Source organism: Podarcis raffonei, chromosome 1 (assembly GCF_027172205.1).
Source record: "Podarcis raffonei isolate rPodRaf1 chromosome 1, rPodRaf1.pri, whole genome shotgun sequence".
In the NCBI taxonomy this organism is placed as follows: domain Eukaryota; kingdom Metazoa; phylum Chordata; class Lepidosauria; order Squamata; family Lacertidae; genus Podarcis; species Podarcis raffonei.
In genome coordinates, this window is record NC_070602.1 from 133,243,486 (window position 1) to 133,261,212 (window position 17,727).

General features: G+C 41.4%; 1 protein-coding gene across 7 annotated transcripts in view; it reads right to left on the bottom strand.

Annotated features, from left to right (window-relative positions):
* Nucleotides 1–17,727, bottom strand: part of AGAP1 (ArfGAP with GTPase domain, ankyrin repeat and PH domain 1) — a 326,368-nt gene that overhangs the window by 206,396 nt on the left and 102,245 nt on the right. For all 7 annotated transcript variants that reach the window (XM_053362842.1, XM_053362861.1, XM_053362851.1 and 4 more), the window contains 2 exons: nt 16,366–16,521; nt 11,367–11,459 (listed from right to left, as the gene is read on the bottom strand). In XM_053362842.1, coding sequence (XP_053218817.1) covers nt 11,367–11,459; nt 16,366–16,521 — 249 coding nt within the window. The remainder of the gene's footprint in view (nt 1–11,366; nt 11,460–16,365; nt 16,522–17,727) is intronic.

Genomic DNA, 17,727 nt, shown 5'->3' on the forward strand with positions numbered 1-17,727 from the left:
TTTAAGCCTCCTTGCCAGATCGCAATTACTGTTGGAAGGAAAGCAAACTAATATAACACTTGAATGAAAAGGAGACAGTAAAGGATCCCAATTCTGCCTACTCCTAAATTTACTGTTTCTTCCTAATATTAAAGGGGAAAACATGCAAAAACGCCTGTGCCACTTCTCCTCATTCTGCTTCTTTCATTAGGCTGCAAGGACTTGATATAATCCATCTACTCTAATCTTGAGGGTATCAGGGTCCAGGAGCTGTCCAGAGGGCTGTCATTTGAGCCAAAACCTCCTCACCAGCAAGCCCCTAGTTGGAAGGGATGCATTCAGCCCTGGCTGCTGTGCCAGCAGCAGCCACGAGCGCACCAATCCAGCTGCCTCCTACTGGACAACCAGAAAGGGTTTGATGGGCAGCAGCACAGTAAGTGCACTCTTGAACGGCAAGAGGCGGCAAGCTCAGCTGTCCTGGACAGTGGCTGCTTGTGCACCTGCCATCCTACCACCCAACATGTTATTTCAGGAGCAGGGAATCATTCCCCATATGACACCAACTGGATCCTCCTCCAGCCCTGTATCAAAGCAGCATGGCTTCAATTTGGAAACAAATTTAAATAGCACTGAATACAAGGTGCGCTTGCAAAGGAATGACTGAGAGCCATTTACTGTTTAAAGTTGGCTATTAATGCAAGCCATGCTACTATCGACAGACTCTGAATCCACTTGCAACCTCCTTTTATTTAATTCATATTAAATATCTGAAACAATCAAATATATGATTATTAAATCAAGAAAATATTGAGACATTTGTCATAATCCTATCTTAGCAAGAGATACAGTCCTTATAAGCTGACAAACTTGAGCTGAAATTGAGTCAGTCACTTGCTATTAGATTTTACTATTCTTGTATAAACAACTCTTGCTCAGGCATTGCTGCTCTCTAGCCAGTTACCTTTGGGGAATGCTTGTTAGCTGACACATTTCTGATGGTTTTAGAGAGATTCACTTCTCATTCTGTTTTGCATTGGAGGTGAACGGCTGCTGCCCTCATTAGATTTGTTGTCTAACAACTGATTATTCAAAGTTTACTGAAAATCTAGAAGGTATTCTGTTGATTAAGTCATATATGTTTATTATTTAAATGGTGTATTTTTTCAGTAATATAGATACTGGAGACATAGCGCCAGAGCATTAAAGGCCAGTTCTTACTATTTATTTATGCCCCAATTTAGAAAGAAAAAAGGGAAATAGCACACAGCTGCCATCCCAAAAACAGACCTCCCATCTGCCACCCACGATTTGCATGTCACCTTCTCCAGGCTCATTTGTACTTCATTAACTGCCATTGACTTAACAAGATTTATGCAAATGACACCATAGGAGATTGCTAACTCCCACTGCAATCAAGCGATTATGTACGTACAATTCTCCACAGCAATGAAAAATTAATACACGACAAGCCCACTCACTGCTGAGCTGTGCCTCTTGCTTTTATGTTTCTTGTTGTGCACTTTTTGCTTTAATATGTCCTACTGACAGAGATTTGGCAGAAAATGGAAAGCAAGCTTACAAACATGATTCTTGGAAGCTGAAAACAGTTTATATAATCTAGTGCGGGTGGACTCATTTTCTATGAGATCCTACACAACAAAATCATAAACTGTATACAAACATAAAATATGGGACACAATACAGAAGCAGCAGTTGATTTAAATCATTATTTAAGTCACCATGAAAAGAAATACTTTGAATATGTATTTAAGACAAGTTTCACATTTCAAATTAATTTTTTCCAACAAGCATGCATTCAAACAAATTTACTATAACAATCAAAACATATCCAAAACTAAACAGACACTTTATATAATTTTGGGATACAATCCAATACTGTTGCTCATCCAGCTTTATGTGCACTGCTGAATTATGTCTGCTTATAGTTAAGAAGGACTTGCTTGCATATCTGTACACATAAAGGTAAAGGGATCCCTGACCATTAGGTCTAGTCGCGGACAACTCTGGGATTGTGGCGCTCATCTTGCTTTACTGGCCGAGGGAGCCGGCGTTTGTCTGCAGTCAGCTTCCGGGTCATGTGGCCAGCATGACTAAGCCACTTCTGGCGAACCAGAGCAGCACCCGGAAACGCTGTTTACCTGTACACACACAAGAATACTAAGCAAGATCCCTAACCCTGAAGGTCAAGGCTGCAATTTTATGATACTTGCAGGTAATTCCCAATAGATGAAGCGGGATTGAGGATCAGGTTATAACTATCCAGAATGTTTCACAAGCAAGGGTTTGTATTTACTGGGAAAAACAATGTTTCTCCATGAGATGGGAAGTAAATGATGGTTACCAGATGTCCCTGTTTCCCAGGGACAGTCCCCGGATTTACAAATCCGTCCCCGGATTTCCTTTAATGTCCCCGGATTTATATTTTAAGTGTTGCAGATTTATTTGTAGGGAATGAATGTTGCGTGATGGGTTCAACGGCACAAGACACATCATATGGGGACTTCCAGTGAGGCAAAATGGTGGGCGCCATGGCAGCAAGCAGCTCCTGAAGCCAGCCAGAGCCAACTGCACTACCAGGCTAGCTCCAAGCTGCTGAGACTGCTGCTGCCCCTGCCACTGCCAAGGGGGAACTAGGGACGCCCAACGCGTCAACTGGGGGAACTGCTGACCCCCCGTGACCCAAATCGAGCAGGAACCAGAGTGCCTGGCCACCCATCTGACTGCCCAGCGGCGCTCCAGGGCCAGGAAAACCCAGGAGCCAAAGCAGGGAAAAGAAGGAGAGGAGAAGGAGAAGGAAGAGAGAGAAAGAGGAAGGAGAAAAAAGAGGGGAGCCCTGACCTTGGCGCACCACTGAGGAGATAGGAGAGCACCAGGAGGGCAAGGACACGTGGCAGAGCCCAGGCCCGACCTGAGCCTACTCTACGGCAGCTAGCACTCGAAGATAGCAGGCCGGGGCCCAGAGGAAGGCTGCGCGACAGAGGAGACCACAGAAGAGAAGATATTACTTCTTAATTATTATTATTATTTTAAATAACTTTTTAAAAATAACTTTTTCTCTCTTTTCAAATAAAAAAGTGTCCCCGGATTCTATGAAAAAAAGAACCTTAAAATAAATGGCACAGCTGTAAATATTCATACCTTGAGAAACTGTATTGCATAGTTCAGGTACTTGGAGGGCATAAAAATAGAAGTATAAGATTATCCATATGGGTTCTGTGTTTGATCTTGACAGACACTTTTCAAATCTCATTCTGACTTGGCCTTTACATGACAACAAGATTCTCCCCCACCTCCCAAAAGTGAATAAGAATTATGAATAAGAAAAAATGTGTTTTAAGTTTGGACTATAAGAGTATTACCTCCTCCATCAAGCTAAAGCCAACCTGAAGAAGAATTCACCCCTAGAGGGCAAGCATGGGGAGCCTCTGGCCTTTGAGACAAATTAAGCCCTCTAGGAGTCCTCATTTGGCCCATGAAGCCATTTCCCCCAGCCATACAAACCTGTAATTCATCTGATGTGATATGACATCAGATGCATGTCAAGTAAAGCGGCAGCTGCAGAGTAACAATTGTGAGCCCAATTGCGTGCCTTAGAGCGAGCACCTGATTGTTCCTTTGCAAATTGTGGTTTATATTTGGTGCCATTTACAATTGGCACCAAATGCAAGCTGTGCTGCCAGGGTCAGATTCAGCTGGGAGCTCCCAAATGAAGCAGCAGCACAACCTGCTTTTGTTGCCAAATTTAAATGACAATGAAGGTTAGCCACACTTATGAAGGAAAAATTAGGAGCACTGCTTCAAGTGTGGGCTGGATAAACCTGACATCAAATGACCCCACCCACCTTTGAAATGTGGCCTGTGTGGAGATTGGCCACAAGTAGCTCTGACCCACCAGCTGAAAAGGGTTCTTCATCCCTGCCCTAGGGTAGACTTGGTCCCTGCTACGCACACAGCAATACATTGGAGGTAGAGGGGACCCTCTAAAACAGTGCCTCCCATGCACTAACAATGCCTACTAAGGCACCATGTGGAAATTAAAATTAGATTTCAGAAAGCTAAACTTAATTAAAAAATAAAGTAGGTATCAAAACATACCTGAAGGGAATTATTTTAGTGATATAGTTATCTATTTTTACATTTATATCCCACCTTTCCTCCGAGGACACACTTTGCCCCACCCCCATTATATCCTTACAACAACCCTGTGAGGTTAGGCTCAGGCACTGTGGCTGGCCCAACATCACCCAGTGAACTTAATGGCTAAGTGGGAATTTGAATCTGGTCTCTCAGGACCTAGTCCAATACAGTAACCATCACACTTTGACAAGATGAATAAGCAATCAAGTTTCAACCCCCATCTTTCACTAGTTTTCCAGATACAGATCAGCTCATCTCTAGGCAAAGAGGGCCCATGGTAGAAAGTGCGGTCTCGAATCAACATTGCCAGAACATCATACCTGAACTTTGTGAACGCTTCTCTAATTCCGTCAAACAAGCTCTAATGAACTGCCCCAGAGATAGCCTCAAAGCAAGGTGGAACCATATCAAAGAGGCAATCTACAACAGAGCTATGTCCTCCTTTGGCAAAAGAGAACAACAGACCCCTGACTGGTTTGAGGCCTGCATAAAGGACATGAAGCCTGTTATCGCTGCAAAGGGTAAGGCTCTTGTGAGTTACATGTGCGCCCTGCATAAAGATACTTGCTACGCTGAGAAAGGCAAGGAGTGATGCCCAAAGGATTGGGCAGTTTTGAGAACAAGGATTCGTGCCACAACTCTAGCATTGTGACCCTACAAAAACAAAGGTGACCACCATGACTGTAAAAACTACCGTGAGATATCCCTGCTGAGTACTGTGGGGAAAGCCTTTACCTGTGTAGTTCTCAACATATACCAGTCACCTGCTGACAGGGTCTATCCCAGGTTACAGTGCAACTTTAGAGCTCAGAGGTCAACATGATTTTCTCACCTGACCAGCTTCAGGAGAAATGCAGAGAGCAGAGACCCCCCTTGTACATCACCTTTATAGACCTGACAAAGGCCTTTGACCTCGTCAGCCAAAATGGACTTTTCACACAGCTCAACAAGATAGGATGCAAACCTAAGCTTCACAAGATGATTGTGTCCTTCAACAAGAACATATGCGGCACAGTTGAGTATGACAGTTCATCCGTGGGACATCTTCCCTATAAAGTGCAGTGCAAAACAGGGCTGTGTTCACATCCAAACTTTCTTTGGCATATTCTTCTCCCTGTTGCTTTCACATGCCTTCAGCTCAACCAAAGGCGATGTGTACTGTCATTTGAGGAGCAACGGGGTCTGTTCAACCTGGCATGTCACTGGGCCAAGACAAGCATGGCGGGTCCTTATCCAAGAGGTAGTGTTTGCAGATGACACAGCCTTGACAACACACTCCCGAGGAAGCTCTACAGAGACTTAACAACCTTTTTACCCAAGTCTGCAGAGATTTCGGCCTAACCATCAGACAGCCAAAGATCAACATCCTGAGTCAGGATTTCGCCAGCACTCCACACATCAGCACTGTTAATCACACATTTGAGGTGGTAGATGATTTTGTCTACCTGGGTTCCACCATAATCAGCAACCTCTTCATCAACATTGAGCTGCACAATTGTATTGGCAAGACAACTACAGCAATGGCTGGGCTCTCGAAAAGGGCATGTGAGAATGTGATGATAACATCCAATACCAATATGAAGGTCTACCAGGCTTGCATATTCAGCATGCTGCTTTATGGAAGTGAGCTGTGGGCAACTTACAACTGTCAGGAACAATGCCTCAAGGCCTTCCACATGCACTGGAAGATTTTGAGTATCAGATTTCAAAATAAGAGTTTCAAACAAAGATGTACTCTCCCAAGCCCACATTTCTAGCATGTTCACACTCCCATCTCAGTGACATCTATGCTGGCTTGGTCATGTCCAAATAATGGAGGATGGCAGGATCTCCAAGGACATGCTCTGCCTGTTGGCAGACCAACTCTGTGTTACAAAGATGTCTACAAATGTAACATGAAGGCTGGCAACATCCTGCCATATGGGAATCCCTTGCAGACGACCCCAGTGCCTGGAGACAGACAGACAGGTTATGCATCTGTAATGACCCGAGGAGGAATGACTGTTGGGAGGAGCGCAGAGAGAAGGAACATCATGGTGCAGCTGCAGCAGCACAACCACTTGCTTTCATCTGCCCCAGCTGCAACAAAACATGTCTCTTAAAATCACAGCAGATGCTGAAACCTTCCAACAGTTTGACTTCACTCCCAAAGGCTTACTCCTCCATTGTCTCCCATGACAAGACGGAGGGCAACAACCAAATTTCGGGAGCTTTTATGGAACACTCAATTCTGCCTTGAATATATACCCCAGGCAACTTTCAAACTGTATCCAGCCATTGGCTCAAATCAGACAATGTCTCAGATTAGAAAATTACCCAAACCGTGACGAGTGCTATTTTGTTTTCAAACCATCATTTGAAATTAAGATTTAGTTTTTATGTACAATACTTGCCTGGATAAAAAGATGGTCACAGCCCTATCACAGTAGACTTCACTGCAACATCCACCTCTCCTGATACTTTTTTAAAAGAGAAAATGCTGTGGCTTTAGAAAGGTAACCAGACTGGTTAGTAGCATACAGTCTTGTCTACTGCCCACTTACACTAAATCTATCTTACTGACATATATGACTATTCTCTGCAGTGTGTGGGTAGACTCCTAGAACCCTGACCCACAAATACTTGTGTGTCTGGAATTTTGAAAAATATGTTTCCAGCCCTGGCTATACAGAACTGTTAACATTCTGGTACTGGGAAGAAGCTACCGTTTATTTAGTCAAGGTTATGCTATATAACATTACAGTAAGAGTAATTTTGTTCATGAAATTTCATGTACTAGTTGTAACTTACTGAAAAGCATTGGAGCAGTTTTATAGCTGACTTGATGTTAAATTATTTTTTGTGCATCTGCAGCTAGACAGAGGGGTGGAAACAGGGAACGCAAAGATTCACAACAATTTCAAACATAGCCCTCTTATTTGGCAGCACTGCTGCAGGAAAGCATATTTTAATGATCGTATTTTGTGAGGAATATGTTTATACGAACACTCCTATATGTACCAGTAATTATATATGCCCTCACAAATGTGAATCACATTTCTTTTCAATTTACATAGTCACATGTAATCATTCTATTCACAGCCCTAGATAAATTAAAACTACATACTTTTTTCTTGGTCAAGTAATTAAAAATGTTGAGATCCGCATATATAACCACGAAGGCAGCAAACTTAAAAATATTTGAAATATATCAACTAACAAAAACCACACATTGTAGAAGATTTAATAGGGACAGGTAGCAGGTAGAAGAGTGTGCAGCATTTGGTGGTGGCTTAGCAGGAAGAATATATTGGTCTCACGGCGAACAGCTCAATGGCAACTCAGTTCAGCAGCACATCTTTTTCTTTTCAGCATCAGCATATGTGATGAACATGCTTTGTGGGAGTCAAAATAATAATGGGGCAGGCTATTAAATGTCCAGAGTGGGCACTACCCAACCTTTATTTGAGAGATATTATGGACCTGCATTATAAACACCTTATTGGGAAATTATTGGTAGCAGCAAGACTAATGATAGCCAGATATTGGAAACTGTTGAAGGATGCCATGCTGTCTTCATGGTACAATAAAATCTGGCAACTATCATTAGCAAAGAAGCTAGTTAATAGAACAGAACAGAATAGTTCCAATAAAATAAAATAAAAAATAGTAAATGGAATGAAAACACAAAACACCTCTTCAATAACTAGTACCCCTTTATTATGTACACAGCAGCAGGGAGGATGACAGGACCCACGTCACATTATAGATACTGTGTGTGTGTGTGTGTGTTTATGTATCTCCACTGTTATTAGATGTTATGAAAACCAAGTATGAGTAAATGCCCAAGGAAAGAAAAGTGTTTCACAACATGAAATTTCTGCAATTTTACTTTGATTTTGTTGAAATATAGTGCTTGCTATGGAAAAAAAAATACTCCAACAAACTAAAACAGCAACAGAGGATAAATAAGATTTTAACAAATAATACAGTTTGGATTGGCAACAAAATGCTGCCCTTGGGAGAGCAATCTCAACAACTCCATTCCATTCTCCTCCCAGCAGGTTTCCCTTCCATCTCTAGCACTAAACAGTGACAGTCTTCACTGGGCTGTCTTAGAATTTCTGCCTAAGGAATGTTTGGACTTCTGCAAGCCTTAGTGGAAGGGTGTCCCAAGCACCCTCAGAGCTCACTCTTGGGCAATGGGGATACAGTTTTGATTATGTGAGCAACAGCACTCATGGACTGAACATCAGGAATAGAATGGAAATGATAGTAAAAAAAGATGACAGGGCCAACAGTACCAAAAAGCACAACTTAGAAAACACATAGCAGACAGAAACATTTGCAGTAACAACTACAATAATCAAATGGAGTATGGATGTCCTCAAGTTAAGCTGAAGAGGCTCTGCTTTGTCCCAGCCCAGCCATGTGAGATTCAATAAGCAGCTACTAGGAATTATTTGCCCAGGAATTCTTGCCTGCTGAGCTCTCTCCTTTCCTTCCGTTAAAACTGCTGAAACTTTCCTACTTTGGAAAGCATTCATTTTTTCTGAGAAACAATTGAGCACTAGCTAGTGGTGGGCTAGTCTTACTGGGTCTAGATGTAGCCTGTAGTTCCCTGCTGCTGTCTTACAATGGATAGTTTAATATTTGGTTTTCATACTAATTGTTTTGCTACATGAAATGTATTTTAAAATGTGTGAGCTATGAGAGATTCCTGGCCCAGAAGCAGAAGTTTTAGAAATAAAAACAAGTTCTCACTCCAAACCTTCTTTTTAACGCAGGGGTCCTCAAACTCTTTAAACAGGGGACCAGTTCACTGTCCCTCAGACACTGTTGGGGGCCGGACAGGGAAGGGAAGGGAGGTGGGTGGCAGCGAGGGGACGGCGGCACGGGAAGGAAGGGCTCTCATCTTCAGCTGTCACGCACCCGCCCAGGCCCCAGCCATGAGGGAAGAGAATCCGAACACGCCATACCCCGTCTGTATCTTCTGCTGCTGCTGTTTTGCCGCAGCCACAGCACCCCTCGCTTGCAGCCGCACTGCTTCCTTCGCCTCAACCCCAGCCAGCCAGGCAGCCTGAGCCCAGCACAGGCTGGTGTCCCTCCCAGCTCGCCTCTCGCCCCGCCTTCACTCCCTCACCCCTGCCAACCCATGCCGGGCCTGGGGGGCCCAAGCGCCGCCTACCCACCCAGCGAGGTTGTTTCTCGATCTTGCTCTCACTGGAGCCGCTGCTGCAGTGGCTGTCGGCTTCCCCTTGTGCTGCTTGGCGGGCCGAAAAGGTTCCTCTTGCTGCAGCTGCAGCAATTGCCAGGTGGGGCGGGTTCAGGACCCTGGCGGGCCGGATCTGGCCCGTGAGCCGTGGTTTGAGGACCCCTGTTTTAGAGGATGATAGCCATGCTGAAGGATTGTTGAGCACAAAGCTCTTGCCAGGGATGAAAAGAACAGTGCTTGAATCCCTAATTTTGGGTTTCCCAATATACTGGGAGAGGGCAATATTCACAACAAAGGCAATCTTGACCTAGAAATGTGGCATTTCAGTCACTCTTTATAGGAGACACTGGTGCTGATTTTGGCAACAGTGTCAAACAGCTGACAATAAAACTATTGTTCCAGCATTTGGCCTATTGGTTGTTCTCTAGCTGGACTTGAAAAATCCTGCAATCTCCAAGCCATACTCAGAATTTAAATCACTACTACGTATATTGCAAGCCTGGTATTCAATAAACCACATTTTTGCGCCCCTAAGGGGAAAATAGAAATATGGGGATTACTAAGCACTTTCTGGCCTTAGTGTGAACACAAGTAACATAGCAACTTTTATCCAGGTGCAACTTCACAAACCCCAATGAAACTTTAAAATTATCCTCCAACACATGAGTTTAGGGGGAGATGATGGGGTGTGTGTGTGTGTGTGTTTAGCCTTTGATAAATCTTCAACCATTTTCAATATTTTAATTTCTAGCCTTTCCCACGGGTCCTGAGAAAAATCGAGTCTAAGGCTAATTTGTAAAAATCCCTATACAAAGTATATTCTGAAATATTTTGCTATCACACTATTATTATTATTATTATTATTATTATTATTATTATTATTTAGCAACAACATTAGTGGCACACAGAAGATTTGCATTTTTCTACTATCAAGATGCAAAGCCAAAGTAGGGAGCCTGTGACCCTCCAGATTTTGCTGGGCTACAACTCCCATCATTCTCGACCACTGACCTCACTGGCTGGGGCTGATGGAAGCTGTAGTCCAACAACATGTGGAGGGCCACAAGTTATTACAGGTTAAATCACCTACGTTATCAAGGAAACATGGCAAATGTTTATGAGAAGGCACACTACCTAACTTCTTTGCCACGGGAAACTTTCCAAGCAAGTTAATGGGGATCAAGGACATTGACTTCAACGGTCAAGTTATCAAAGCCAAAAAAACCTCAGAATATCCAAGTATCATAAATATGTTGAACTGATGTACAGGCCAAAAATTATGAGTCCTAAGTTTTGTAACAGATATGCGCTCTCTCTCTCTCTCTCGCTACACACACACACACACACACTACTCAAGTGAACCTGCACTAGTCAAACAAACCAAAACAAATCCTCAATTTCAAATCCTGTAGTGTAACGAGGAAGTTTAATTAAGGCCACATACTATGACTGTAAATGTTCTCCTATATAACAAGGTCTAAATGAAGTTACAATTCCTTCATTAGCAAATTACAAACAAGAGTGCACAGCTGACACACCAGCTATGATTATCGCAACTAATTGCCTAGTTGTTGCAAACCAGCCTGGAACAGCGTTCAGATGTCCTTCTGCAATAGCAAATGAGGGCCACATCAGGCTATTTCTGTGATCACAAGGGGCTCTTGTACAGCGATCTGATTTACCCTTGTCGACTGGCAGCAAACGGCCCAATCAAAGCCCTCTCTACAAAGGCAGGCTTTGAAGCCAGCTCAGCCTAGAAGCACGCTCCATATGCAGGCCAGCAGACTGCACTTCATTAGGCCTGTTGTCACATTTTCCCTCTTCTTATTCTAATGATCCTATTTTAATACACATAGGAACCTCTCCTAATTGATGTCAAGTGAGTGACTTCAACATTCATCACCACAGCACATCAAACAAATCTTGGCACACAGGCCCAGCATCATGGTGTTTAAGACCTGAGGTGTGTCTCCAACTACAGGAAAACGTGTGTGTGCGTAGGCCTGTGTGCATACACACACACAAAAGAATATACCTGTTTAATTGGGATTGCACGACCGCTTCCAATACTATCTGCTCTGCTTTCCAATCCTTTCTTCTCTTTGTCTGGGTCGCTCCCTTTCCGAGACTGCAAGGTAAAAGCAAAGTTAACACTGTTATTAATAACACCAATTCACATATTTTCCCATATTCACATTTGAAATTTAAAAAGTTGTTTTAACACACCAGAAGATAGATCAAAAGACATAATTAAAATATTACCTACATATTAATATTTAAGCTTTTAGATGGCTCAGCAGCAACTCCTGTGAATTCAATACAGACACAAGAAAAGCTAACAGGAAATTGTGTGCCTTTCTATATAGGCAACTCCTTATACAAGTGTATATACTTAATTATCATCTGATGGGATTTTAAAAGGCTATTAACTACTCAGCAGTGTAATTTTATGGATTACCTTGATTGGAATTAAATTTCATTAAATTTCCTCTTTTACTACTTTCGAATGATAGCATCAAAGTCAAACCAACAATGCTTGGAAAACCAAGCTGCTTTGACAAGCATAAAAGTGGCAAATGCTAATCATTCTTATCTGCATACCTCTCTCACTATAAAGATCAATGGATAAGATACAATAAAGCTTTCCTTTAAAAACAAACGGCTACTTTATCTTGGTTAATTTAAAAACAGAACAAAAACAAAACGTAAGTACTGTCTATTTTAAAGCATTTCACGGGGTAAGAATCATCCTGCTTGCTTTTACACAGCTGTGGGACAAATACACACAATCTTATTTAAATAGAACTTCCTACCCTCCTCCTTTATTGTGAGATAAGTAAATCTACATGTGACAGATTTATTTTATTATGAGCAAGACCTAAAAGTCATCCCCCTTAATAACTATGCTGACAAGTGACAACTTCACTCCATTACTTTTCAGTGGGAACATTACTCACGCAATATTGAAAATGGGGAAACATTTTCATGCGCTTTTCAAATCATAGATGATATATGAAGTGAACATACTGGTGATGTCCAGTGCCACAACTGAATGCTAATAAAAACCAAGTGATGTGAAATCATGCTGCTTATCTACAATGCATTACTGAGTTGTCTAAAACGTTTAAATTTGGAATGCAAATTAAAATAAGGATATCAGTCACAACTACTTTTTGTATTTTAAGGGATGGATGAAGAAAACTAAAATTTCAGACCACAGAATTTCAAAGAATAACCATCATGGAATTAAGTGCATGTGAAAAACAAAATATGTATAGTTCAGGGAACAGGAGAAGTATACAGTGTTTTGATAGAAGTTCATACTATTTAGGTGGCCTAAAAGGGGGTAACCTGCTTTCTCCCAACCTGACTCACTTGTACGGCTAGCCAGGTAGAGAAGGTACGGGGAACATGGGGTCCTTCAGGATTGCTGGATTGCAACTTCCCACATCCCTTACTGTGTTGGCCATTCTGTCTGTGACAGATCAGAGTTGGAGTCCAACACCATGCGGTGAACCTCATACTCCCTGTTGCTGAGTTACGGCCTCAGTAAAAGCTATTGAGCTTACCACACCCTCAACTGCATGCCAAAGTCCCCGCTTCTCTCAAGTTCGAGAGCAGGCTAATTTTTTCTTCCATATTTGCATGCTTCTCACAGCTTTTCCTCAGTCCTTCTAGATATCCTTCCCTAAATCCCTAATAGTTGGCTAGGAACAGCTCCTGTTTGTACATTTTTGGCTGAGGAATTTTGCTTGTGAACCACTTTAAATATTTTAACAGAAATATGTTTTATTATTTAAAAAATAAAATTAGTCCGATCAGGCCCAAAAAACCTGCTTTAGCCTGCTCTAGTTTTCTCCAACCCCATATATCTTATTTAGCCCACATTCAAGATCTTTTAGCATTTTTAGAATATCTATGCTACTAATAGATCCTGTAATTTCACATATTTGAGGGCAAGTAGATTCCCCTACCACTGTTTTCAACTACATATGGCTCACATTCAAAACCAGGAAATAGGTATGAACACATTCTTAATGGACTACTGCTACTTTTTATTTTTTTTAAAAAAACTGGGAAAGAACAATTTGTTTATAATAGTTTTATCTAAAGACACAACCATAACATATATAATATATAATATTCTGCATATAATGAGATGCAGAAATGCATTGCTCAGTGAAGCGAAATTTTCATTAAAATGACCTGCGCTTTTGTTTACTAAACAAATAAGCCTTACTTTGAGATGAGTACTCATTTGGCTTACAGTAAATATTATTTATCTTCCAAGGGTAATTAAGATTAGGTGGCTTGGTCAACAATGACCTATATCTGCATACTTTGAACAATAGACCTAATACCTTATATCATAAAAAGCTGCGCACAAATTAAATTTCTTCAGAGAAATCACACTACTGATTATATAGCCACAATAATATGTGGGATTTCTTATGTATTATAAAACTAATTTCACAAAATATGATTAACCTTGCAGCTGCTCAGACTGAGTTGCTCCTTCAGTCCACAAAAGTGTGTCATGCAACAATCTGAGCATCTGGAAAGGAAGTTTTAGTCTCAGAAAGTTTTATTCATTACAGAAATGGCCACTGCTACCATCCTTTAATTCAAGTGAAAGAGTATGAAATACAGCATCATTTCTGACGAACACTAATGTATCAGCAGCCTTGTAGAAACAATATTTTTAAAGATCAATTTGTTGTAAGTTTCTATCTAATTTCTAGCATATTTGTTGTTTTGTTATGGGGCACTTGCAACACAGCATAATCTATCATGGATTTTCTATGTGGAGAATGCCCTCTGTAAATGAAACTAACAACTAGTTAGTTAGTATTATCAGTTTTTACATTATCTGATCAATCATGATGTGTTTCTCTTCTTAGAACTACAAAAATCCCATTTTCAATTTTATAGTTGTATGTAAAAATATTAGAGCATCCAATTATTTCTGCAGTACTGTATTTAAAATAAACAAGTAAATGAATCTACCTCTGCCAGCCAGTTTTACTTCCAATGGATAGAGGTTTATTAGTAGTGGCTTTATGAATTAAATTTAGAACCAATGAAGTAAGTTTTTGTTCTTTGTACTGTATATTCCTTGTGAAAAACCGTATGAATGGGCTGGATCTAGAAATGTCCCTGCATGAAAAGAGGCTCCCACTAGCAGAAGGAATGGCAAAGCAGAGGCGATAGTCACCGGTTTGCCCTTCCCCTGGCAACATCTCCCAGCCCTCCTGGGGGCTCTGGTGACAGTGGGGACATGGGAGACAATGGCCATCCCAGCTTCTTCCAGCAGAGCTTCCCCTCTCTTGGGAAGACTAGATACAACTCTGTGTGCTTAACCCTTCCATTTTAATCCATTGCCTTCAATATTAAAATATGCACATCCTCACATCAGGATCCTAAACAAAATATGAGCAGAAGAAGAAGCTGTAATTTCTGCCTACAAATCCAAATGGTCTTTCTAGAGACCATTTCAAGTTCTTCTGTTCTACATTCTGTTCCTTGACTGACACTGACATCTAGTGGAGGAAGACATTATCTAACAATCTCACAATACAGCAGAGTCACATCACCATTAAGCTAATGTGTGCACATTCCAGTACATTCCACTTTTCCTAGAAAGCCTAACATTGTAGTATTTATTAATTCATTAAAAATATTCATCTCCCACCCTATAGCCATTGATCTTAGGTCAGGGCACATATTCTGTAAAACAGCAGGGAATATAACAACATAAAATCACAATCAACATTAAAACCAACTGTTTATTTGTTAACTTTATTTCTAACCCACCTTTTGTCCAGACTGACCACAGGACAGTTTACAGTACCAATCCATGATATACAACAACTCATAAAATTTTAAAAAAATCTACAACAAGAAATTCTAAAATTAGAATTAAACTAAAATATGCAGCAGACTATTAGACAGTTCCCATTCTAGCACAACTCAAACACCAGCACATACAATTTGTCACCAAAAATAATACCACCTTGGTGCCTGTAGAAATTATGAGGGGAGGGTGCTATAGCAGAAAAGGCCGCCTGCTGCTGCATCCTCACATAATGTATAGTTCCCAAAGGGTAGATGCAGAGAGGAGCCCCCCACCCGTAACACTTGCCACTGGGTCAGTCCTGACCATAAGGAGCAAACAAAATAAGTTCATTGCTGGTGTTTAAGATTCTTCTGTCTTTATTACTATACTGCTTAAAGGAATAGACCCAGCATGAAAAAGGAATTCAAGATAAGCTCAAAACTTCTTTTCTTTATTCAAAACTGCATACCAATTTTCAATGGAAGGGCTCAAGGCGTCTTCCAAGGTAAAAAAATCCATTAAACCATAATCAACCAACAACAACCAACCTACAAAAAGCAGCAGGCAGTTAACCACAAAGGAGTCAATAAACAAATCACAAAGAGCAGCGTAGCAAGTAAATCAAAAGCTTATCAAAAAGAAAATGTTTCTGGCAAAGAGAGAAATACTGGCAAACCAGCCAAGCAAACCAACTAGGACAGAGTTCCACATTCTGGGCACCACAGCAGAAAAGACTCTCTAACATAATCCTGCCCACTGTACCTGAAATGTCCATGGAGCACAAGGACAGCAAGAGCAACTGTGCCTGCATGAACAGTCCTCAGGCGGAAGCCATGGCAGGGTGCCATGGTGTGGAAAAGGTTACTGGATGTGCAACAGAGGGCCTGTCGGCTCCTGCCTGGGAAAGCAGACGAGTGGAATCAGGAGCAGGACAGCAGTATTGATGCCTTACTTTTGTCCTAGTTTGTACTTCAGAAGAGCATTTTGAGAAACCTTTCACTATTCCAGGGAAGCTTAAGGCCCCTGAACCCTATCCATAGCTTACCCATGTCCCTACTTCAAGAGCCAAGTTCTCTATTGTTCTGCTAAAGAATCAAAACAAATGCCTAGTTGGTCAGCATAGATAACTCTAGAGAAGTAAATCAAGGAGCAATGATGAATTAACATAGGCAAGCATTCTGTCTCCTGGTTCACTTACCGTAAAAAGATTGGACCGGCGCTTGGACTGTTTACGAACAGGAGTTGGAGTATTTGTGGTAGGTGGAACATCAATCCGTAGCTCCTTCTGGCTGGTGCTTGGAGTAGATGGGACAGAGGAGGAATAATCACTTAAACTCCCTCCTCCGTTGCTGGTCTGCAATGATTAAAATCCATTTTACAGGAAGAAAGCCAATTGCTACTTCACAAGTTTAATTTCATCTTTAGCAGGCAGAGTAGGTTTAAAAAAATAAAAATAAAAAATTACCACAATCTCTCTTACTCTTGGAACTTAACTGGAAGAGACAATTGGAATACAGTGGTACCTCGGGTTACAGATGCTTCAGGTTACAGACGCTTCAAGTTACAGACTCCGCTAACCCAGAAATAGTACCTCGGGTTAAGAACTGTAAAGCTAACCTCTCTTTTCTATTAGCTGAATATTGTCCATATTGTTCCTGATGCATAGCACAATACACCGTTTACAAATCAGTCATATTGTCCAAAATTTGTGGTGCTATGTCTATAGTGGACTGGAGCTGAGGTCACAGAATCCTAGAACCACTAGCCAGTTTGCACTAGAAATGGAGTGGGGTGGGGATAGAGGATTTCAAGCCAAACTGAGCAATCTCAAGTAAAAAAACAAAACCCAATGCAATTTAGCATTTCCAAAGTACATTTTTCTTGATCATTCAGCATATCACCCATATCTGATTCTTTAGATGAAGGAAAAACAACATTCTAGGTGGCTTCAACTAAGGGACCAATCCAAAGATGACCAAAGCAAATACAAAATTTGTTCTGCTGTCAAGCTGATCTTAATTCATAGGATTGTTCAACAGAATCTATTTCAGAGTTCCATTCATCTAGCAGCAACTACCGTATTTTTTGCTCTATAACACGCACCCGACCATAACACGCACGTAGTTTTTAGAGGAGGAAAATCCGTAGGCATGCCACCCGTAGGCATTCCCTCCATAACATGCACAGACATTTCCCCTTACTTTCTAGGAGGAAAAAAGTGAGTGTTGTGGTGCAAAAAATACGGTATATCCCCAAACTAAATTCAATAACTAGAGTATAGCCTTTTGCTCTTGTCCTCCTTTTATAAAAGCACATCCACAAATACTACAGTAACAGCTTTGATATTCAAAAGCCCCCACAGCCACCTTGTTTGCAAGGCTGAAAAGGCACACAGTCCTTCCAAAGCACTTCTCTTAAGCTGATCAATCTGAATGCAATAAGAACATAAGAACATCAAGAGCCTGCTGGATCGGGCCAATGGCCCATCTAGTCCAGCACCCCCTGTTCTCACAGTGGCTAACCAAAACCAAGCAGGATAGAAGCAGAAGAGCCTCTTCCC